The sequence below is a fragment of the Argentina silus genome, assembly GCF_951799395.1.
Source record: "Argentina silus genome assembly, chromosome: 1".
NCBI classification, from domain to species: Eukaryota; Metazoa; Chordata; class Actinopteri; order Argentiniformes; family Argentinidae; genus Argentina; species Argentina silus.
Genome location: NC_139655.1, coordinates 27121115 through 27146809, shown reverse-complemented (window position 1 = coordinate 27146809; position 25695 = coordinate 27121115). Strand labels below are relative to the sequence as shown.

The window sequence follows — 25695 nt, the reverse complement described above, 5'->3', positions numbered from 1 at the left end:
GATGTTTTGCAGACATTTGGGTGTAATACTGTACTGTACCCGAAACCATGATTCAACAAAAGTCATCACAATCAAGTACATTACATTCAAGTCAACTAAAACCGAAAAAGGTTGAAGTAGCAAAGAAACCAACATTGGATTCCAAAACAACTCAACATAGGACAGTATGACTTAACCTAAAGGTCTTCATAGTACCTGAATTACCCCTGTCAGATGGAAACGGGGATCACTTGACAGAGACACTAGACACAAACTACTATAAACCACAGTAATCTCTCAAGCTTGACTGGGCTCCCTGATCAATAATTATTGCCTGTGGCTGAATATGGATGCATGTTGATATCATGACCTCACTTTTCTTTCGTGGCATCGCAGAGTCTGAATCAAGTCATTCATCCCCGACCACAACAACATACAGTAGCTGGTATTGGCAAAACAGGGACCCTCACACCCCCCACCATTTGGGAAGAGTATGTGAGAGATAACCCTCACTGCCTACATTCCAAGCCATCAACAGTGAGACAAGATAAGAAGCGTAACACTCTCTTTTGTAGTAAGACAGAGCACTGAGGCGTGGAAAAGACAAACCAGACGGGACAAATCAGATGGGTATAAATATAGCCATATGATTAGATAGACATTGTTCTCTGTCTCGGCGTCTAAGATTATGCCACTTAATGTGGCATGTCACTTCATGTCCCCAGAATCAGTCGGGCCGTCGATGCTATTTAAGAGAATTGCTTGTCTTTTCCAGGACCAGGCAGTGTTTACTGAGAACCGTACAAATTATTAGTGAGCAAGACAGCTAGGGTGTAAATAGTCTCTTTTAGTGGACATAGGGAGACAGTTCCTGGTCAAAAGATGCCTCCAATACAACGGGATGCAACCAGGACATTCCATGGAATCTCACAGGTTGTGGCAAATGGCAATAGCCCACAGAGACTGTACCACAAACGGGGAAACAAGTTGGGATATATGGAGGTGGAGATTCTGAATCCTCATACTGGAAGGCCTATGTATGTCATTGATAAGGTACATATGTCTGTGTGTGTGTGTGTGTGTGTGTGTGTGTGTGTGTGTGTGTGTGTGTGTGTGTGTGTGTGTGCGCGTGTGTGTATGTGTGTGTGTGTGTGTGTGTGTGTGTGTGTGCATGTGTGTGTGTATTTGTGTGTGTGTGTGTCCTGTCTTGCGAATACCACCTCAGGGGTGTTAATTAAACTTCAGCAGGATCTCTTTGTTCCCAAACAACTGTTATAGCCAGCCATAGTAGTTGAGATGTCCCTTTTGAATGGGAGTATATTTCTCCTCCATGCAATGAGCAGTTCAAGAGGGAGATTGTGTCTGATAATGGAATGGGCTAGCGTCAGCTGGTAGGACAAGCTCAGCCATGACAGCTGTAATAATGCACCATCCCCGACTGCCTCTCCTGTTGTCAGTAAGAACGCCAGTCTCAGTGTCAGGGAAAGAGAGAGGGAGAGATTGGGCCGTGTGCCAGTATTGTGGCCGTGTGCCAGTGTGTCCTGAGTCTCCTGTGCAAGACAGTCATTTTTCATTGCACCTGACTCAATAACTGAACCCTTGGCCCCCAACCCCTTTATCGAGCCACTGAGATGTCTACCCACAGTGCATCAGAGTACAGCCTGGTTCTCTCTTCGGAGAGGGATTTGCACAGGTAATGTTGCTAGCTTTAACCGACTTTAGCAGCTTTAGCGACTGGATTAAGTGGGTCTTACGAGTTGTCGATGTGTCTTATCGCTGGGCTCAGCTAAGTGTCCTCTCTGTAGTTAAGGTGTATTTCCCTATCAATTGCTTCCCACTTAACAGGATTTATCTGCATGAGCTAACTCTAAACCCATGTCCTTTTTGATATAATATACCTGGCTTCTGACCTGATTAAATATAACATGCGCAACAGTATCAGTTAATTGTATGTTTCCAAGGCTTTTGGTATGGAATCAAATGTGAGTTGGTTATACAGCATTGGATGAAGAGAGCATCCATAGAAGGCTGCCAGTGATCACATTGCCTGAGGAATGAGTGACATCTATTGTATGAAGACAAAGGCACATTACATTACATTAGTTACACTTTAAATGGTCATTTCTGAATCATTTCTCTCCCCGTCAATACTTGCTGTTGCAACCAAAGGTGATTCATCTAAAACTCTATTGAAAACTTAATTTAGTACGATGCTTACAACAGTGGAACAAAAAAGCACAGGTGCAGAGAACCAAAGCACTACTAATTTCTTTACTCTTGGCTTAGATTCAACCATCTACAATACAGTCGACTCAATGTTCCCACTCACTCAGCATCTGCTTAACTGGAATATTGATCATCCTCACTTGAGCAGAAGATTCCCCTGTAATGTAGGAGGACTAAGACGGGGTGGCAGGAGCGAGTGAGAGAGGGAGCCGCAGCAGAGGGGAACGGAAGTCGGAGACGTCTGGATAATTAATGTTTGTCTCCTCTGGTGTCTGACTCCTGGGAACATTGTGATTTATCAAGCGCAACGCCCCAAGTGTATGCTCAAAAGGTGTGGTTGTGACACAGGTACTGGGTAGGGAGAGGGGGAAAGAGTACCAACACAACATGATATCGTACTGTTATCTCATTGAGTCCAACTGAGGCATTAATGGATTACGCAGACGACATTCAGCCTGAAAATTGCCACACAGGGGCTTTCATAATGTTTAAAATGGTACATGATCCAAAAGGTATTTAAACTGTTGTCAAAGGTTAAGCATCGTCCTTACTGAGGCTTTCAGTAAATAAATGCAAACAGATTTATTGGTATAAGCTCTTCATGTGCAATGATCTGATTGCAGGACTAAATGGTACAGTATGTGGTGATATGGTTGTTGGTGATAAGGTGGCTGTGGCTACTGTGGCTAGTAAAATTATTAGAAGTCAAATAATGTGTTACTGTAGATTGAGAATGAAACAGGGGGAAATTGAGGATGATCAGTTTGATATCATTAATTGCATTACCAAAGGGGCACTATTTTTTACATAACTTTTTATTTTAATTCCCATTACGGTAGATGTCAGGTACAGCATTTTTGGTTGAATAAATTTGCATTTTTTGTGGGGCCTTTGCTGTCATCTGCTCCCAAACCACAGCCCCATTTCAGTTTTAATCAGTGCTTGGAGGAAACCACATTCAAGCACAAGACAAGAAAAATCATATTTGAGTGGTTTTTGACATAGAATATTTCATCAGCTCAAGACAGATGGCTTAATTTGTGTAAATGATTTAACACTGTGTAATTGAAGTGACAAGATTTCTTCAGCCACTACCTTAATTTTCAAGACCGAAGTTATTTGGGCGACCAAAGTATGGCTGAAGGACTATGAGCTATTTTAAGAGGGGGCCATTTTGGTTTGTGGCCATTTTGGTTTGTGATGGTGACAAGGTAAGATAAGATAAGAACCCTTTATTCCCCATAAAATGTTCATAAAATATAAATTTACCTTTGGCACAAGAAGGGTAAAAAGGGTAAAATAGACATACAAAAGATAACATAATATACAACACACAAGATATATAAAGCAGGTTATTTCAACAGCCTCTTATTGAGGAAGGTTACAAGTGATTCCAGCCTTATCTGTAAAACATACAGTGGTGTACAAGCCCTCTAGAGCTGAGTATGTCATAACCTCTCATAAGAACTATGAATTATATTTCAAACCAGCAATACATACCCTTTGAGTGTTTCTGTACAACGAGCACTTAAAGCACAGAACTCTAATTATATGGTGCAGTTCAGGTTAATATATTAGTAGTAATATTAATAGTTTGGATATTACTGTGCTTTCTTGTCCGATATGCTATTCATATCAGGACCAATGACCACTGTATGTAATGGAAAAGCCCCAGAATAGACACATGGTTTTCTCAAACTATATGGGAAACAAGGTGGTGAAATGTTCTCTAACAGCAGCATAATAATAAGTCTGTTTCTGACATAAGCCACAAGTTTGCTCCTAGTAAACAAAACCCTTACTAAGCCCCAATAAAAAAATGAGCTTGACTTGTCATGTACAGTATATGGTCCCGAGCAAACCTTTCAAGCTCCTTCGCAGCTGAAAATTTGGTTCGCCATGCGCTACACTGCATTACTTTACTTGGACAGGATTTTATTGAATCTTTTCTCCTGGGGTTAGAAACACATTTGCACGTCTTCCCTCCATCCCCAGCAGAAATTGTCTGGAGAATATTCAAGCTCGGTGTACACGATGCAGAAGAAAAAATAAAGCTATTTTTGCAGCTTGTATGTACTATATTTCATATAAACTAGCCAAGTGATGCCAGTCACATTAATATTCCAGCTGTCACGGCAGCAGCCTCTCTTTCAGGCTTAGCCTCTACCTTTTGCAATGCGTGGAAATTGTTCAGTAAACAAGAATGAGATAAAGAGTGTGTATTCTTTGGAGAACTAGGAGTTTTTAAATGCAGTGGCTGGCAGAGGTAAAAAGACATTGATGTGTGTCACCTGCTCATGTAGGCACAGCAACAGCTCAGGTATAACCAATGTAATGTTATACTCTCTACCTTGCTACCTTGGAGCACAACCAAGCAGCTCTCTTGCATGGTTCCCAAAAGGGCTCTACTACTCTGTGTGTGTGTGTGTGTGTGTGTGTGTGTGAGAGAGAGAGAGAGAGAGAGAGAGAGAGAGAGAGAGAGAGAGAGAGAGAGAGAGAGAGAGAGAGAGAGAGAGAGAGAGAGAGCAGAAAGGGATTGTCTGTTGAGGCTGGGTGGGTGAGATGAAGACATGGTGCAGTGTGGATTTGGCCTTCCCTATCCTTTGATTCAGTAATTGAGGTCTGAGAGTGGAGGGAGAACCGACAGAGTGTTAGCCCTAGAGGACCCTCAGCTTCCAGACTCCTTGGGCTCTGGTTCCTTGCCAGAACACTCTGTACCGTTTGGGCCCATACATACCCTATTTGACAGAGAGAAGACAGGAAAAGAAGCAAAGTAATAGGTGTGGGTTCATCTCTGCCTGGTGGATAGGGAATCTACTCTCAGACTATGTAATAGGTGTGGGTTCATCTCTGCCTGGTGGAGGGAATCTACTCTCAGACTATGCTCACCACCTGGTCTCTTCGTCTCCACGCCAAAAACAAGAGACCCATCTGAAAAGAAAATCTGAGATGAAGGTAATAATATAAGTGCAGTGGGATGCAAACCTTGGAGACAAATGTAATCACAGTAAACCACAATAACTTTAACTACAAGGCAGGCACCTCTGGGCAGGCATTGTATGAATGGCAGGCAGTGAGTGAATGCAAAGTATTTACCCCTGCGGTACTCCTCCCTAAAATAACCTTTGAAAGACTATGTGGAGCTAAATGCTCATCATTCAGGCACTCAAGCAAAGGATTACTGTATGACACAAAATGGGGACCACCTGCTGATAGAGAAAAGCAGCACTGTCAGACTCTCGTGCTAATGAGTAGAAATTTAATTTGAAAGGTGACTTTAAAAAAAAAAGTTTTTACTCTTTTTATTGGGCTTTACAAAAAGTAAATTGTGTCCAAACATACTGTACATACATTCATACATACACACGCACGCACGCACGCACACACACACACACACACACACACACAGAATGGAACACAGTTTGTAACATACATACATACATCCTTACTCATGCATAAAAAAATAGAAAACAATAGCATATGGAGATAGTAAATAAATTAATAAAATAAATACAATTAAATAATACTTTTAAATAATAGGAAAAGAAGGGGACAAAGAAGGGGACAAAGGAGGAGTGGTGAGGGAGGAGTAGGGAAGGAGTGTTTATACAATCTAGACAATTATACAACCGACTTGAAGTGATATGCGAGAGTTCAATCTAATCAGGGGGTACAGTAATCAGGGGGTACAGTAATCTGGTCATCTCATTCAAAAACTCATGAAGTGTAAACCATTAAGTGTAAATCTATTCTTCTCTATTTTAAGACTAGACAGAATGTCTCTGATAGCTGTGAGGGTGAGGGTGGGGCAGCCTTCTGCTTGCACCTGTCGCAAGTTGGGTCGATGTTTGGATACATTCTAGCGAGAGCAGTCTTAGAAAAATGTGAGCAGTGTTAGATTTTGAACTGAATGAGGCCATTGGCAGATCGAAGACTTATGGACCTGTGACAGAGCTGCCTCCCAAACGTCATTCAATATGGCAAAACCAAGTCCATCCTCTCAATGCCTTTTAATGATAGAGAGGGATGGGCAATAAATTGAGATGATATAATCATATTTACTAGAAAGCGAATAGGCAAGCTGGATAGAGTAACATCTAGATGAGTCTTGGGGGGCAGTGAGGGAAAGTCAATAAACGTATTTGAATAATGTCTCCCATCTGCAGATAGTGAAAGAACTGATAATTGAGCAAGTTACATTTCTGAGAGGGTTGTCTAAAGCTGGCAAAGATGCCATCCATGTAGTAGTTTTCAGCACTTTACAAATGCTTATGCCAACGCTTGAAAGCTACTGTGACTGAGGGACTATAGGATTGTCTGCAAGAGGAGGAAAGTGAAAAAGGTGACTTTTTAGGGGACTTTTCTTGTGACACCCATGCATTAGCATAATAGCTAACCCTTCTTTAGTTGTTCCCTTGCCACTTCAGTGCCTCAGCCTTGATGTGCACCTGTTGAGATGACAATCAAACATGCATTCACTCTTATTCATCCAGAACCAGTGTTTTCTGAAATAGCAGGCTACAGTTAGTTCCAGGCTTTACAATGGCTGCGTGTGGACAGTGTCAGGTTGCCATTAGCATTAAGTGGTGTACTGAATTACAAAAGCTTTTTGAGGTCCCTACTTGAAATTATAGTAGAAGGTCTGGAACAAAATGTGACATTCTACATACACTGATTACTGTTATATACATTTAACAACATAAAGAACATGTCCCCTCAGAACAGATTTAGAGATGCAGAAGCAAAGACACAAGCTCAAAAGGTAACAGTTAGCATTGAATGAATATCACTGAATTGAAACCTCAAGCTTACACAGTATACATTGTTTATGTAAGCCTATACCGCCATTTTGTTTCAAGCAATCACTCGATGCAAAATGAGGGTGGCTAAAAATAGATTTTTAGACCCAAAAGCATATTTCAAATTAGCAAGCCTTATTCGATCATAATTAATCTACATCATCTGTATATGTCCCAAGGCTTCAGTAAGCTGGAAAAGCCATTGGGCTGGTAATACTGAGAAGAGAATTTATTAATCCTGAGGTGGCTACAATATTGCTTTGGGCTGACGGGCTTTCACAGTAACAGTAAGTATGATTGAAAGTACCCAAACCTGGCATATCAGAGCGCTTTCATCGGTCAGCTGAATATTTCACCAAGCAAGGACACAGGCTGTGTTAGAGAGCCGTGGATTTGTTTACTATTGGGTGTGCATTCTTTAGAAGATGAGGAAAATGAGGCAAATGAGTAAGATATATGTATGTTAACATCCTTTTTATATACATGTGTACAGTATGTGTCCAAAATGATAATGATGTATATTCCACTGTAATTTTGGTAGTTTGGATGACCATAGTAGCGTATGTTCATCAAATAGGGCTAATAACACACTAAAGATGGTGCTGACACAGTTGTGAAGACTCAATCTCATTATGTGCCATGTACTAAATGCATTAATTCAGTTTCCTATTTTGTAAACATACAGTAAGACTGCCACGGTGAGGCAGGAACATCCTCTCCATAGGTGGCACTGTTTCATTACATACGAGGGCAGAGGACCTCTTCAGATGCAGTCTCTACCCAGACCATGTAGACTAGAGATAGTGTCATAAAAGCTACCTTACATCGTACTGTAGCCTACATACACAATTACTGGGATTTGCTATGGTTCAGCCTATTGCTTCAGGACATTATAGTTGCAGAACACAGTTATGACACAGCTACTTTAATCACACACTGCCTGGTAACAGCATCATGCAGAAACTGATCATGGTAATAGATACTACACACACACACACACACTCACTCACACTCACAGACACAGACACAGACAAACAAAAACAGACACACACACACACACACACACACACACACACACACACACACACACACACACACACACACACACACACAGACACACACACACACACACACACACACACACACACACACACACACACACACACACACACACACACACACACACACAGTAAATCAACGTGCCTCAATGTCTTTGATTTGAGGAACAAAAAGCCTCCATTAAGTCAGTCATTGACTGTGCATACCAATCAGTGGATTTAAAAGTCCTTTGAACACTTCACTGTCAAGGTGCAAAGCATTGACAGTGAGGCAGAACAATCTAAAAACTGTGACTACAGCATGACAGTATGGTAAAAAATCATTCAATACATCAATAACGAGTCATGGGTGTTCACCTGTCAGTCGTCCTTTGGGTACACCAATCATTTATTTTAGTTCCTCCCTGTCTTTTACCTCCTCCTTTACACCTGTAAACCTAACAAATTAGGTCCCTGGGCGGGTACTGTCTGAGTCTACTAGACCAATATTTGAGATTCCAGACTCCTTTCCACAGAACAGGCTGAGTGTAAGCACATAAGGCTGCGTCTCTGGGACACTGAATCAATAGCCAGGATGATATGACTGCAGATCATTACTAGACTTCCATGGAAAAATAAGAGGTTAAAAAGAGGATAAAAACAACTCATTTTAGACTGTGATCACGTAGTCAGTCACTGTGAATTATTATGAGTGAGATACATTTGTGTTGGTCTGAAGCATTGGCTGGTCCACATTTCACTTTGATAATAAATACATCAGTATCTGTTATTATACAACAACTTGCAACTCATAGTTGAACAGCATTTAGTATACTTTGGATTACACATGATTAGGCCCTACAAGAAGTGAGGGGTTGTCACTTCCGTTACCATAGCAACTACTGTGTAGTAACACACTATTGAAGTGTAGTGTTGAAAGATCACACATTCTTTTGATTTAAAGTACCTCAGAATAATATGCATGTGCGAGGAGAATAGATACAATACTTGGAAAGGATTATTGCACTGCGACACACTCCTACAGTGACAATTAGAGCACTGCACAGATGCTAACCCTGATGCCATTGGTGGGATCTCAGGGATAACTCGCACTTAAGGCTGGGTTTTGATAAGCATAGCAACTATTTTACAGTAGCTTACATTTGAAAACAGAGAACACACATAATACTGTTCCTTTCTAATGACAGATATTTCTCTTCTTGTTAGAAAACTAACACATATGTTGTTTTGACTTTCACTCACCTAATTGCAATACATTTTATTGTTATTGCATTATGCATTCAGATGTACAAAGCAGATGCATCATGTACAAAGGAGATGTTAGACATATGAAATGAATCAATAAGCATAATGTTTCACTTCATATTCCACTTGACCCTCTGGGAATTCTGACTTAATAAACCATACTGCAGACAATACTGCTAGTCTTTCTGAATGAGAGTGAGAGAAGAGTAGTCTTGGCCAGTCCTAGTCTTGGCCAACAACCATTGTTAAAGTCAGTACGGCCAACTCGGCAGCTGGGGCCAGCTCACCCCTTTGACATGCTGGGCCACGGCCTTGATTGAGCAACACGACCTGTGCCCCCACGCCCTAAGCCACTTGGCAGGGCCAGCTCGTTAGCTTGTGCAAGGGTCCGAGTGTGCCATCTGTCCTGAGGCTAAAGATCAGCAGAACCCAACTGTGTCCCATTCCCCTTTCTGTAGCCCTCCCCATAGAGAAGCCAAGGTGTTAAGGGTGACATTAGAAGTCTACTTTCCCTCCTCAACTCAACTCCAGGATGGGTAGATATACCACACAGGCCTGGATCAAGATATATTCTGCATTGCCAATAGTGATGACAAATACTGAAAGAGCCTGGAAGTAAAATGTGTTTTTGTGTGTATATAGTGTGTGTCTCGGTGTGTGAGAATGTGTGTGTGTGTGTGTGTGTGTGTGTGTGTGTGTGTGTGTGTGTGTGTGTGTGTGTGTGTGTGTGTGTGTGTGTGTGTGCACCTAATGGTGTTTTGTGCAGTTGAGGATGGAGGAGTAGGGAAGAACATTTTAAAAATATATGTTTTTTTTTCTGGGAACACTTTTCTAGAGGGCATTGATACTAAATGGAGATGTGTGAGCCTATCCCTGCTTGACAAACTTCAATCCAGTACTCTGACAGTCACTAAGAGAGAGGAAGACGGGGAGGAGGAGAGGGGGAAGGAGGGGGGGGAGAGGGAAGGAGATAGCTCTGCAACTCTCCTGTCAGCGCCTGAAGCACGATTCACGCTAGCGTTCGTGTGTCACCCAGCCTGAAATTAGGACGAGCCTTGACAGCCATAAATCACTTCGGGGCCCCTGGTTTTCACAGCAATAAATGAAGGTCGCCACTTAATCACTTTTCATCTCCTTTCCACAGGTGCATCCCTCGTCAACTGTTCTTGACCTGAAAAATAGATTTCATAAAGCATGTAAGTATGATCTTTAAAAGGGGAATCACGTTTCTCTTCATGCCCCATCTGTAATACCAAAGACATCTGCCCAGATATGTAGATTGGCATGGTAAAGATGGGTGTAAAATTACAGTTTTATTCCTGTCTGAAAATAGATGCAGTGCCTTCGGAAAGTATTCAGACCCCTTCACTTTTTCCACATTTTGTTGTGTTATAGACTCAATTTAAAATGGATTAAATTAAAGGAATTTGCCATCAATCCACACACAATACCCCAGAATGACAAAGCGAAAACAGGTTTTTAGAAATTTCAGTAAATTTATTCAAATTGAAATACAGAAATACCTCATGTACATAAGTATTCAGACCCTTTGCTATAATTAGCTAAAATGCAAAAATGTCATCAACAAATCACTCAATAAGTTGAATTGAGTCCATCTTAATGCAAGGATAATAGTTCATGTAATTTTGAAATTAATATCTTTGTTTTTATAGGGTCTCTAATTTGCATAGGAATCAATTACACACTGTGTGGATCAGGTTGTCATTATAAACTGAGCAAATGGAGAGAAACAAAACTGCTCAGGAATGCGTCCCTGAGGCCTGGGGAGACTTACAAAAATCTACGAAGATTTCACTTCAAAGAAATTGGCTGGAACTGTGTTTATTTGATTTTACTACAAAGCATTACGTTTCGTGCAAATCCAGCACATGCAATGCAGTTTCCGCCCCATCTCTTGTGTGAAGAATAATGGTAGCTGCATCAAGTTATGGGTATGTTTGTCACTGGCAGAGACTAGGGAGTTTATCAGGATTAAGAGAAAATTATGAAATTTGGTAGTGACATCCTAATCTACACAGTGTGTAATTGGTTCCTATGCAAATCAGATAAAGCAAAGATATTAATTCCAAAATTACATTAACTATTATCCTTGTATTAAGATGGACTCAATTCATCTCATTGAGTGATTTGTTGATGACCTTTTTGCATTTTAGCTGATTTTAAGAGTGTCATAGCAAAGGGTCTGAATACTTATGTACATGAGGTATTTCTGTATTTCAATTTTAATACATTTGCAAAAAATTCTAAAAATATATTTTCACTTTGTCATTATAGAGTATTATGTGTGGATTGATGTCCATATTATTTTTTTAATACATTTTAAATTGAGTCTATAACACAACAGAATGTGGGAAAAGTGAAGGGGTCTGAATACTTTCCGAAGGCACTGTATTTGAGAGGTAATTGAATATTGTCAGAGGAATAAGGAGTCACAGGGTAAAGTAGGTTAATGCCTCTTATCCTTGTATACTTACATTGCCACGGCTGTTACACACGCAAAACATGGTCACATACAAGAAAAAAATTGATAGACATATCTAATTCAAAATCCTTGAAATCAATGAAATGTTGATCATGCAAAATTTCACTTAAAGATGAAATATGAGACAGCCCATTCCTGTGTCATCGAGCACAAAACTCAAATAAACTATAAATTAGAGTAAAGGTTATGAGTGGTGTATCTAGGGGTCACTCAGATCAATGTAATACACCACAGAAAACATAACATTGAAATAGTCTCCTTGAGTAATTTTCCTTTTGACCACTGGGGGACAGTAACAGAGTATCCATAGGAATGCACCTCAAATCAATAATTTTCTAATCACAAATCACCATCACACTCTCTCCTAAATTGGTCACGTTTTATGACTCAGATGTAATTTCTAATTGAATACTCAAAAGACAAAAAGGCATGATAATATTCCAGCAGTAGGCTTAGCAAAGCAACTCAAGAGCTGAACATTTGTTTGATTGAAGTGTAATGGCAAAATATCAAAAACAAACTTGCAAAGATAGTCTAATCATGAACATGTCATTTTTTGGTATACGCAAAGAAACACCATAATACTCAAATATCTTCCTTTCCACAGTCCTGTGCCTCATGAAATGATTAGTGCGTAGTAACTAATGAGTATTGAATGGGATATTGCATGGGGAGTTACAGGGGGGAAGTAATAAGATGTAATACTTGTGAGGCAGATGACTCCACTTCTGATGCCTCTGTAGTGCTACAGCTTCCTCTCCCCCCTTTCTCTAGGGCTGACTGTAAAACCAAAGTCTTACATCTGACGTTTCTATGGAAACCATGTAGCCGTGCATGGATTCATCAATTAATTTCCCCCTAGGCCGTCTGAGAATTTGGGCATGGGGTGCAGATTTGCGGGGGTGAGGTCTGCTCCTCTAGCCGCGTCTCTAATTGTCTATGTCTCCCTGAGCGTGGCTGTCAGGGCTGACGTTCATCAATCAACGCTGCACTGCCTGATGGGAGAGGGCCATCGTTATAAGCCTATGACAACAGGGGCGTCACGAGACAGAGCTATTTACATTCTGCTTAATGACTGAGCATAGCTGTAAACAAGTGAGATCGGAGGTGTTGGTTGGTCTATCAGGGGAGTTCTTTATTGCAAATTGTTCATATTCGGTCTCTGAGACGGAGAAGAGCGTATCAGGTTTTCAGATCTCCTCAATGTGAGTGACAGCATTCACCTCAGCATGGGCGACGTGCTGAGAAATGTCACTGGCATGGCGTCACAGGTGGTGTGAAACACAAGTGGTGTGAAAACAGCAAAAAAGGAAACGGTCAACATAACATTCCTGGGTTGGGACAGGCCACATCTATGCTGTTGACGTTTGCTGACAGCAGGAGAGGGCCCTAATCTGGGTTTAACATCCACAGCCTCTCCATTGAAGGGCGTTCTGGGAGACAACTCTCAAGACTGGAAACCCAGGGCTTTTAGAGGTTGACTGCTGCTCTGGAAGCCTTTGGAAATGTCAATCATGTGTGTGGCCCACCCGCTGAGTCACACATAACCCACTTGATCTGTCGGCCCCTTGCAATCAACAGGCACTGCAATAGCTCACTTATTTCATGCATCCATAAAGGAACACTTTTACCTTTTCCTCTATAGTCTTTCATTAAAGCTAAGAGGGTGCAAACATGCCACTTCAACATGAGATTGTATGAGAGAGAGTATGTTGATACAGTACAAGAAGGACAATATAGTCTTTCCAGATGTTCACTATTTGTTGAATAATACACATCAATCTGTTAGAGGAAATTGAGGAATCCTGACAGAGAATACAACATGATCGACTGTGGAAAGGTCTATCAGCTACTTTCACTATCACTATTATTCCCATACTGCTCCCCTTCATGATTGCATCTTTTTTCTTCAGATACAGCAAGACATTAGTCAGCTGTAATCAGTACATATGTCTATACAACTTTCAAAATGTAAAAGTTACTTTGAAATTGAGCCAACTGGTCAACATTTTTTATCACATGCTATTGATTTCCCAAACCTTTTCTCTATTACATTTCTATTGTTCTCCCTTCACTCTATTTGTCCTTCTACTCTCTGCCAATTGCCACTAATGAGCAAACCATAGATTTGGCCATTCAGCCAGAGGAGAGACATTTTTGTCATTTATAATTGTAGAATATCACTGCCCTAGTCTTTTTTATCTTACTCTGAAAACATATCAAAACAGCACCTTGCCCCTTGTAATAACTGATACGTCCTAATAATCTCAGGTAGAGCACCCTGCAGCACAGAAACATTGATTTGCAGTACCAATACATTTTCAATGCTATGGACGTGCAGAGCCGCATCAGGCTACATTATTAGTGCTTACTATGCAGAAAGATGAATGTTCGGGTATTGAATATAGAGCACTAAATTGGTTGAGTTTCAGTCACTGAACATTAACAATATAACCCACAGGAAATATTTTGCAGAACCGGATCTGACATAAAGATGTTTCCATTTTGTGTCATTCAGGTCCTGACAGATACCCATCAAGGACAGGACTTCGGACTAGCCCCAGTAAGTAAAACACTGAAAGCATTTAAGTTGGGACACTGAAGCTGAATACTGTATGGGGCGGTTTTACTTAGAGGTTGTGTAGAGGTTCTGTACTGTCTACCGCATACCCTTTATGTATATTTACCGAAACACAGATGTAAACTACATTGTGAACTAGGTTGGCTTTGCTCAAACAGGAAAGCTAATTATTTCCATCGGTTGGCTCAGTTCACCCACACCTCTCCTAACTGCTGTGATGTAGCAGATAGGGATGGTTATTAAAAGGTCCATCATACTCATTAGCAGGTAGGCCCATATGGTGTCCCAACAGATGCCTGAATAATTCCTTACATTATTTAATAGACATTTTTCTAACTTGCAGTCAACCTCTATTCATCTTCTAGATGCACTGTATGTTTCTTCCAAGTCATGCTGTGCTGCTGGGCTGTTTTGTATTTCTTGGAAGAGAGAGAATGAAAAAGAAAACAATTGCACACAATTAGATGAGTTGTAAAGGACATAATGAACCAGACTTATTCCAATTGGACTCGTCATGCACCTTTCAATTTAACTGAGCTAATTGCTGAAAGACACATACACGGTGTGTCATTAACAGCCTAATAATTTTCCCTAGAACAATGATTGGAGGGAAAACATTTTCAATACAACACAAAGCATATAATTACATGACTTCAAAACATTGATTCTTTCTGCAAGGGACTGGGGCAATATGCCATGCATTTAAAGACAGCATTATTCCCCTAGAATACAGCAAACATATCAGGACTATTGCTGTGTCAGCTAGCTGTGCATAGTTTTGCCATCTAAACCCAACTTGTGTTAGCATGATTTTAATAGTGATATTTTCTTTTATATTTAGTGAAATACTAGACTACACAAAATGTCTTTCAATTTCACAAATTGCGTAGTGTACTTTTCACACATGGTTGTAGACATTTTTCCTCTTTACTTGAAATCACTATACTTTACTTCTTCACTTTACTTGAAATGTGTGGTTAATCACACTTAGAAAGATGAGGAAGCATAATTATTGACATATTAACAATGGAAATACACTCACACTTGCACACAGAATTGCTAAAGTGAGCAGAATCCATCATGGCAGTTAGACTGGAGGGGTAATATAATCACATTGAGCAGTCATGACAGTATTTCAAATCACATCAGACAAGACTTGATGGTGGCAGTAATCCTCCAGCAAAAAGAGTATAGGATTGCTCTGCAAAGTTTCGGTATTAATCTCAACACTTTCCATCATAGCCATTTCAACAGGAAACACTCAGACTGTGAGAGTCATGCCGGGTCAAGTGTTTTGTCGCTCTCCTCTACGGGCCAAATAAACCTCTACGCTCACGCCACGGACTCTGTCATCTACGTCTTTTGTGTTGTAGACGGCCCGCCACTCAATGCACCTGCCTCTTGTCAATCACTCACCACTCCGGCTCTCCAGTGACCGTCATTAAGCAGTGTGTCCAGATGGCACTGCGGCGTTTGTGTGTGTGTGTGTATGACTGGATGAGTGTGTGTGTGTGTGTATTAGTGTGTTTGCCGAAAACAGATTGGTCTAGAGACAAGGCCATGCTCCAGGTCGGCTCCCAGAGAACCTCATCGCAGTGGTTACACTGATGGAGGAAATATGGCCGACGAGCCGGGGGCAACTATAATGGAACCCTCGCAGCTGCTTCGGAATGTCATCCCAGATGTCCCCTCTATCCAACAATAGCAGAGGGAGGACAAATTCAGGCCACACAGAATAACATCTCTGTGAGACCACCGATAGAGCCAGCAGATTGAGGCTGTCTAGGTGGCATTGGTGCGTAAAGGTCACTATAAATGTGCCTGCCAAATATTCTTGGGATTAAATCTGGGGACATCGAATCTCCCTCAAAGTGACATCTTTTGTACAGGCAGGAGTATATCATTGAGGGTTTTGATTATTTTACTTTGCAAAATAAAGCTAGCAATTTTAGCAATGCATCTATTTTACAAAAAAGAGAAAACATTTTCTGAGTATCTTATATTGACATTTTGAAAAACAGTTGAGACTATGGTCTGTAAAAATATTTTTGAAAGGATTTCTCAAATTCCCACAAAAGAAAGACACTACCATGAGACCTGATATATTGTTCTGCAGATTTACTGTATTTGCCAAACACTTTAGCCACAGATTAAATAAATTATACTGATTTGGAGCAGGAATATTGTATTTGCTGTGATTTCCCAGCTCATACCCAAAGATGCAATGAATAAATGAACTGTACTGGATTGACTTTTTGAGTATGATAAACAATCACATCAGAGACACTGATATATTCTTCAGCCATTTTTAGAGCTCTTTATCTCCATTAAGGGATACTTGGAGTCATAAATTGAGTACCCGCAAACATAATGGTGGAATCAAAACAAATCAAAACGCCTTTGGACCGGTCACATTAACATCCATTGTGAGAAAATCACGTAAGAAAATCATAACAGGAAACTTGTGTACCGATGTTCAGGAATTCTCAGACCTCTTTCAATTTGCCTACCAACAGAAGAGAGGCACAGATGATGCGATCAGCATCATACTCACACCGTCAGCAAGGGGGAACCCATTCAACAACGCCTGCACTTCCTGCACAGGCTCAGGGTCTATGAAATCAACAAGGACATCATGTTCCTTTTCTATAGGACCACCATTGAGTCAATCCTATGCTCTGGCATTGTAAAATGGTTTGGCAATCTGATCGTACAGCTCAAAGCCCAAATTCTGCGACTGACCAAGATGGCTGGGAAAATCATAGGCATGCTTCCCCACTCCTCTCCTCAGGAGATATTTGAGAACACCATCATTAAGCAGTCGTTGAAGATAGTATCAGACCCCCTTCCATGCCCTGAATCTAGAATACCAGCTGATGCCATCGGGGAGGCTCAATATTTTGGGGAGGGGATGGTGTGTGGATCTTGCGTGTGAGTGTGTGGATGCGTTTGTGGGGGGTCAAGGGGGAGGGAGGGGGTGATGATTGTGTGTAGGATCTTGTAAGAGTCTTGTGTGTGCGTGTGTGCATGTGTGCGTGTGTGTGGGTGTGTACGTGTTAGTACCAGTTGCTGCTAATGAGCAATCATTTGTGTAATAATCTTGTAGTATGTAAGGAGTGAATAATCTAGTTGGTTTCTATTTTAAATAAAAATATGTTTGGTACTCACTGTACAACTTGATTGCGACGTCTATTTACAGCATCATCATATATGTATGTATCTGTATAGGGAGGCAACATGAAATAAACAAAAACATAAAAACATTGCCATAGTGTCACAGTAAGTTGCTATCACTTTATCCTTGTCCAAAGTGGGTAAAGTAGCATTTCAAGGGCCACAAACTACAGGAAGTTTGAAATATCACTTTCTCTTTATCTAAAGTGACTCAAACTTTTGCATTATGGATGATGACTCACCAAAGTGCTTTCGATTGTACCTGTCCTCCGGCCTCAAGCAGCTTGTTTGGTTACCAAGGCGACATATATGCTGTGGCTTCTATCCCTCTCTCACTTTCTTCTCTCCCTCACTCTCTCCAGACGGCCCTCTCCTTAAAGATGATTGTATACTAAGAACCATCGCCTCCTCCTCGCTCCTATCCATGTATTCCTTTGACCTGGGCCGCCAAGTTGGCTGGAGAATGGTAATTACCAACACACCAGAAACAGAAACAACTTCACACAAAGGTCAAAGACTGTGCTGTTCAATCCTTGTTGTGGAGACTCCCAGAGTGTGCTTTATAACTAGTTGATTTGATTAATTACATGTTATAGTGCAGGACTAGAACAAAAGCAAGCACAGCCTGTGGGTCTCTAAGACCAGGAGTGGTACTGTATGAAAGATAATCAAGAACTTAAAAGGAGGTCAAGGTAACATCATAAGTAATGCCTGTTTCCTTTCTCATCAATGCAGGTATTTCTGACCCAATATATTGGACCCCTCCTAATCTACCTTGTGTTTTATTTCCGACTGGCAAGCATATATGATGATGCTGTAAATAGACATCGCAATCAAGTTGTACAGTGAGTACCAAATATATTCTTATTTTAAATAGAAACCAACTAGATTATGCACTCCTTATATACTACGAGATTATTACACACACACACACACACACACACACACACACACACACACACACACACACACACACACACACACACACACACGCAAACTAGAGCAGGACAGTGGCAACTGACAGCCATACATTCTGACAAATGACCATTATGTTTGTTTCTCCTGTTTGCCTGTTTCTGTAAGCTTGGCCTGCTTCTGCCACTCTCTACACTACCTAAAGCACCTGCTGGAGACCTTGTTTGTTCATAAACTGTCCGACGGATACACACCAGTAGGAAACCTGCTGAAGGTAAAACACTAATCATATCCTGTTATTAATCTAAATGTACATTGTCTACAGTCTCGCAATGGTGGTCTTAGTGACAAAAATAGACTAAAGATTAAAGTATTCACAAGGGAGTAGGGTTTAAAGCAAAAGCCTCTTTTTGGAGGCGAGGCACTCTCCACTCCATCCGTTCCCTGCCCTTTGGCACACTATATTGGCAACGGTGTGTTGGATGAGACCACTGAAGGGGGTAGAGAGAGTATGGAGTAAAGAGTACTAGTCCAGATCAACAAAAAAAAGAAACGGAAAACATACAAGAATCACACCAGACAAAAATGTATCACAAAGAAATACTGTATATATATATTTCAAACTTTATGATAGGAAACTGACAATCATTGATTTATTAAAAATAAACATGTTTTGTGGAGAAAATCATATATGTCAGACCAGATTTTCTCCACAAAACATGTTTATTTTAAAGTTTGAAATTCATCTCCTATTCTTTACACTGGAAGCTTCCTACTTCCTCTGTCCACACAATCTAAGGCCAGAGAGACAGAGTGACTTGTAACCTGGCTTGTTACTGTGGGCGACCGCCACACTCACCCGGAGGTCCATTTGCATGGGCTATAATTTGATTCTTTGTTGCCAAGACCATGAGTCGTGTCGAGAGACGGCAGTAGAGCTAACGACAGTCTTGTCTGTGAGCCTCCAAAGTATCCTCCTGAGTTCTGCTAAATGCCAAAAGGCCATATTAGCATTTTAAAGCTACATGAACAAAAATATTACTTTCCCCCACACTGGGTATGACACAGATTAAAGAAAGGAATTCTGGGACATTGTTTGACACGAAACAATAAAGTAAACAATAAAGATTGTTCATGTGGGAGATTAACTTTATGGAAATGAACGCTATTGTTACAGAGCAGTCATCATTGTTGCAAAACATATGCATTGAGTAAATTAAAATCAAGTTATTAAGAAAGAACATATCCACACTCATTTAAGAGGTTCAAGATTGGACAAATAAATCATGGTTACTGTATTGTTGAACAATGTTATTAATTTCAACAATATAATTCCTGTCTGAGAACACTGAATTTTTGTTGGAAATTGTATTGTCTTATGAAAGTACTGTACTGTATTTTGACATGTTAAAAGTTGACATACTGCAGGTTAGATGTTCTGACAGTGTTATCTAAGAGAACTTCTGTTGAGTTCACACAGCTGCTTTAGAATCTTGAAGGTCAGTCATTTTTGTGTCCTTATGTTTATTTTTTCCTTGATGCAGCACAAAATATGATGGTAAACATATGCATCTCCTTTCTTTTTTGCCGACTACACTTATCTGTGAGTGTGCAAGGTGCTGATACGGTTGGTTTCCAGGCTACAGTACCAGATTCACAGGAATGAATCTGGCTTTAGAAAGGACCTGTGCTTATCCTGCTTTGTATGCAGAAGATGGGAATGTTGAGGAGGTAAAATATGTCTAAAAATCCTCATGCATGTGGAGAATTTGGGACTCTTATTGCTGGTGGGCTTAGCAACAGGCTTATGCTCTCGCTTCACAAGGAGCCCAAGGACCAAAGGGAGAGCATGGTTGTCCTTCATGTACGGTCCCGCATCACTCAATAAAAAGGAAGCATGGGTGAATCATCCTGTACTCAAGAAAGCTTTGCAGATCAGTATGCCGACGCAGGCTGATGTGTGAGGTGCATTAATAAGCCCTTTCCTCCCTTTTTATTCCAGCTCAGGGGAAAAACAGCATAGAGAATAACAATTCAATTAAAAACGAACTACCTCTCTTCCCTCGTAGGGCTGTGCCTTTTTCTGGGGCTTCACATCCTGGCTTGGGTATTACATCAACCACCCTCTGTACACCCCCCCATGTGAGTACAAGTGGTGAGCTCGCCAATTTGCTCTCCCTTTGTTTTCAAACTGCAGCACAGTATCCTGTTCCTCTGTATTGCATTACCATATCAGTGCCATGAGTGCAGTTTCCAACATCTGCTCAGGGCCCGCAAACAAGCCCGGGGCTCACCGTCAGGCCACGCGGCTCCGTCAAAGTGAATAATGAGAGGGTCTCTGTGGTGACGCCTCCGCTGGGCCAGGGAGGTGACGTGCCAGGGGCAAGGCATGCTGGGAGCGGTGTGGGCCGCAGCAGCTCACGCCCAACAGTCTCGGTGCTTTCTCATCTGCCGAGTCGGCTTGGAACCCTCTGACAGGTGTAGTTGTCAGTGGATGGGGGAGCCGGGACCCTTTGTGATGTCAAATCAACACTGAGAAAGGAGTGGCATGCCTGGCCACAAAACAGATTGGAAAGCACTGGGAGGCAAGAGAGGAGAGAAAAAAGACACAGCTAGACAAGTGACTGCCTGAGTATTGAACTCACCTTCAGTTTCTCTTTCCCTCCCTCTCTTGTTCCCTATTTCCCACCTTATTGGCAAACTCCCTCCAAACCAATCTTTTACTCCACCCCATTAGATGATGGGGTTTTGAAGTTGCGAGTGGCAGCAGCAGCAAGTGCTCGTTATTTTGCCTCCATTGTCAGCAAGATCATTGGTGCTCTTTCGAGAAAAGCACCTCTTTTTCGACCAAATTACATGCAAGGTCACGAGGACTGTTGCCACTTCAAGGCTTGCTTTAATGGGCAAACCGTCACAAAGAAAAAAATGGAATCAGATAAAAAGGAGAGAATCATGAAGGGAGAAACAGGGAGATCTGAGATGAATCAAAATAGAACCGCATTATTTGGAGTTGAAAGAATTTTATCATGCAAAGAACCCAGCCATGGCAGTTTCAATTTCCTTCAATCCTTTCCTATCTCTCATATAGTGCAAAAACATAAATTCCTTTAGCTCCCACATTACTGAATTTAAGTGTATTTTTAGTCTGGTTTACATTCATTTTCTTTTAGGTCCTTTAAACTTTGAACTCTGAAAATATTAACATCACTTGAACGATGACACTTCTACACAAACAAGCTCACAAGAAAAGCATCTTGGATATCATGTCCCAGATACAGTGTGCTCATTTCACACATTAAACGAGCCTCAAACTAATTGAGTGACTTGCTGGAAAAGTATGAATAAATTAAGTGTCTAATCATCTGAAATATCATCATCATCTCTCCCTTGTTTGGTGTACATTCTCCTCTTGAAAGCATTAGAGATTTCATACAGTATATGGGATCGACATAGGGAATCAGGCACCCTCTGAAAGGGACATTAAAAAGGAATGGAAAACATAGTAAGTAAATGACAAATAATTGGTGAGAAACTATATATTGAAGTTTAAGTAGCGTTTAGTTTGGCGTAAGAGAACACTTCATCTGCCAAAATGTATTCATTAATTTGTAAATTGATTGGTTTCTGTTCTTCTGTTTTCCCTCTCCCTCTCTCTCTAATGTGTGTGTGTGTGTGTGTGTGTGTGTGTGCGTGTGCATGTGTGTGTGTATATTTTAGATTATTCAAACAAACAGGTGATTCCATCCCTAGTTTGGTTTTTGGTAAGTTGCATCTTTCTTGCCCTTTTTTGTAATTAACTATAGTAAATTGTCCAATTAGTAAGAATGGTTAGTATTTATAAAACACATTGTTCCTTTCCTAACACAATAATTACCACAAATCTAGTGGTCATCACTGTGATGCTAAAGGAAGAGGAAGGTGAAGTGCCATGATAAAGCTGGTGTCACAGTTGAACATGGATGTCCTCTTCTCTAGATTGTTCACTGCTTTATCACATGCTATAAGTTCTACCATAGCAACAGCGTTGCCATTAGGACTATAGATAAGTATTACTAAGCAGAAGGGACATTTGAGAGACAGTTCTAAAAGCAGTGGCATAAATAATTGAGAAGGCAGTAGTTTTAGCACAAATCACATACAGTTTGTCTCCACAAAGCCAGAAGATGCTCTAAATTCCTTCCTGATCCTTTGATTGGTTGAGAGCTTTTACACTTCAATTACTAGTTATGTTTTAACAACATTTTGGCAAGAGACCAGGCCTATTGTATGTATGAGTGTTTACCTTATTAGACAAAAAACTCACATTAAACAGCTAAATAAATTAATGTTTACTTGAACATTTGGGATCAAAGAGAAAATAAATAAAATAGAAAAATCCAGGGACATCAACAATTAATGTCCAGTGAAAATAATATCCATGGGGTATAGTCATACAAGATAAAGTAGTAGATTCTGCTTTCGATTAGGCCAGTCCTCTGTGCAGATGTACGTGACACCATTCCCCTTCCATCACTATAAGAATAATCCTCTCACCTTTCTCATTAAAATTATGATAATCATTTCTGAAAAGAAAATTCTCTTTTGTATGAGTTGAGAAAGTGCAAAGGAGAGGTGAAGTAATGAATTTGGAGGAAACTAATCTGAGTGACTGGTAAGGTGACTTAAAGCATAATAAATTATTCAAATGTACATAATCACTCAGTGCAAAGACACATCACGCCATGAAAATGAGCCCATAGAGGACACCCACATCCTTCAATAAAGCAAAGCAGCATGGGTATTTCAGTTACTCCGCCTTGCAAAAAAAGTCCCTCCAACATTGTGCCGGCAAGGCGACACTCATCAACTGCAGGAGATTCTAAATGAACTCGAATCAAAAGAAAAAGTGCACAGTGTGAAGTCAAACTTCCCCTTGGAAATGGGGGTGGAGATTTTTCATTAGGGGCGAAAGAAACACAACGTAACTTCAATAGACAAGTTCCTCAAAGTGCAGAAACAGCTTTACATTGTCACCACAAGTATATCTATCTTTATCTCAACCTTTGAGAGAGACACCGGGGGGTCATGATTAAGTTGGACCCACATCATAGTAGAGTGAGGCAGGAGAAGAGGTACATCCGTGTGCCCTGCAGGAGCTCAGTATGAGCTTCACAGGGGTCATAAGCCACATGGCTAAGATACTTACAATTTCTCATTAATATTGAATGTGGGATGTGTGAGGTGTCAAAGATGAAGACATGCCACTGTTCCAGCAAAGGAACAAATGGGAACCATGTAGGGGGCCTAAAACGATCATCTCAACATTCCTGTTTTACATCAATCATGTGTCTCATTGTGAATCATCTATTCTTGAATAAAATTGCTTTTGTTTATCACACTCATCACCCTGGCTTATTTCACAGCAAGATATTCTGAATATCTTCAAACGGCAATACTCTACAAGCATACCAATCTGCCCCTACACAGTGCTTTATAAAGAGAGATCTGTCCATTTGAGATGGGTTAATACAGCATCGGTATGTCCCAATCACAGATGATTTATCAGATTAAAACAATTACCCCGAGGAAGACAATAGCCTCAGAATAACAGTTTGCAGCAGATACATAGCCCTGTCCACACTGCCCTGACCTCAATTCCATCTTCATCCACACCAAAATCAGACCATATGAAATAGCAAAATCACAACTATGTCACTTAACTATGCAAAATTCATTTTGAAGATTCCTCAAAGGATAAACCACATTTTTAAAAAGTCATTATCTAGGCAGTAAAGCCGTGGCCTGTTCTGAACACACATTATTTTCCGACTGAAATGCCACAAAATCCAGACATCACACTCTGAAAATTACAGTTGACTGCTAGATGCTGAAAACCTTTAATTAAATGGTGGTTTGAATAAACCATTAGACTTGTTCTATTGTTGTTAAGGAGGGCAGTGGATTGCTCATAAATTGCATACCTTTTAGTCCTCCCATTGATTAAGCTATCACAGCATTGATGAAAGACAAGCCTGGTACTAATTCACATCATTGTTATTTCAACAGATTTGTGAGCTGGGCAATCTATGCATCAATATCACAATGGCCCAACATAAACAGACAGGTCTGTGAATAATAACAATAACATCTACCTACTAATCAAGAACCAGACATAGCAGGTGTAAGAGGAACATATCATATCTAAGTCTGGAGATATACTGTGCAGTACTGAGTCAGGTTCCCATGCACCTTTGTAGCCATGCTCTTGGGCATTTCGCCAGGACAGTCTATTTTAATGAGCCTAGCATGAGCAAAGGTCTGCAACCTGTTGAAAATCAGTACCCACAGTAAGACCCACAGTTAGAGTGAAAGGCAGATGATTTATTAAATAAAAAATGTTTTCAAAGGCAGATCATATCTTACTTTTAAATGGCATATGATCTAATAGATTACTGAAGGGACTTTATTAGGAATCGTATATAGTTAGACAATGCACTCGGAATGTACTGTAACTGCTCTCTGTTGTCCTGTGTGGCTTTATCCACAGGTAATGGAGTAACATATCCTGGACCCACCAATAATCCCTTCACTTGGTTATTCAAGCTGGTCCATTGTCCACAATACACTTATGAGGTAAAAACAATTTGATCAAATCGTCCAATTACCCTGTACATTTGATATGATGATTCTAAGTATGCCACCCCCCCCACCCCCCCCACCCCGCCCCATTTAGATTGGGGCATGGCTTAGCTTATCCATCATGACACAGACTGTTCCAGGTAGGACAACTGCAATGCATCAGCACAAAACATAATCAACAGAACTCCACTCAAGCAATTTACAGCAAACAGCTAAAAGTTAATTAATTAATTGTAGAATCCTGTCCATTTCATATTTATGTTGTGTTGAATGTGTGTTATGAGGAAAGGACAAAGGCTACCCACCTGATACTATTAAGAATACATGTTCCTCCTAGTTGCAGTGTTTGCAGCGTTGATATCCATCCAGATGTTGCTATGGGCCAAGAGGAGGCATGGAAAATACCTCCGGCAGATGAAGAACAGCAGGAGCTTCTGGCAGACAGCAGTCATCCCCTTCCTCATCTGACAACCAGGACTAGGGGTCAGAGGGCAACACACGGTACAGGGCAGCGAAAGCTCACAGATACAATCGGCAGGGATTGAAGCATTTATACTATATGTGCCAAAACAATGCACACTGCACACCGGAGAGAGG

General features: G+C 40.8%; 1 protein-coding gene across 1 annotated transcript; it reads left to right on the top strand.

Moving 5' to 3' along the window:
- Positions 1–861: 861 nt before the first annotated feature.
- LOC310812142 (trans-2,3-enoyl-CoA reductase-like) lies at positions 862–25566 on the top strand (the record flags this gene model as incomplete). Its single annotated transcript, XM_083680562.1, has 12 exons — positions 862–1032; positions 10452–10503; positions 14329–14373; positions 17928–18031; positions 18301–18410; positions 18649–18754; positions 20550–20622; positions 22198–22241; positions 22389–22398; positions 25007–25092; positions 25193–25238; positions 25436–25566. The coding sequence occupies 12 exons, from the start codon at positions 862–864 to the stop codon at positions 25564–25566; spliced, it is 978 nt and encodes a 325-aa protein (XP_083536688.1).
- Positions 25567–25695: the final 129 nt, after the last annotated feature.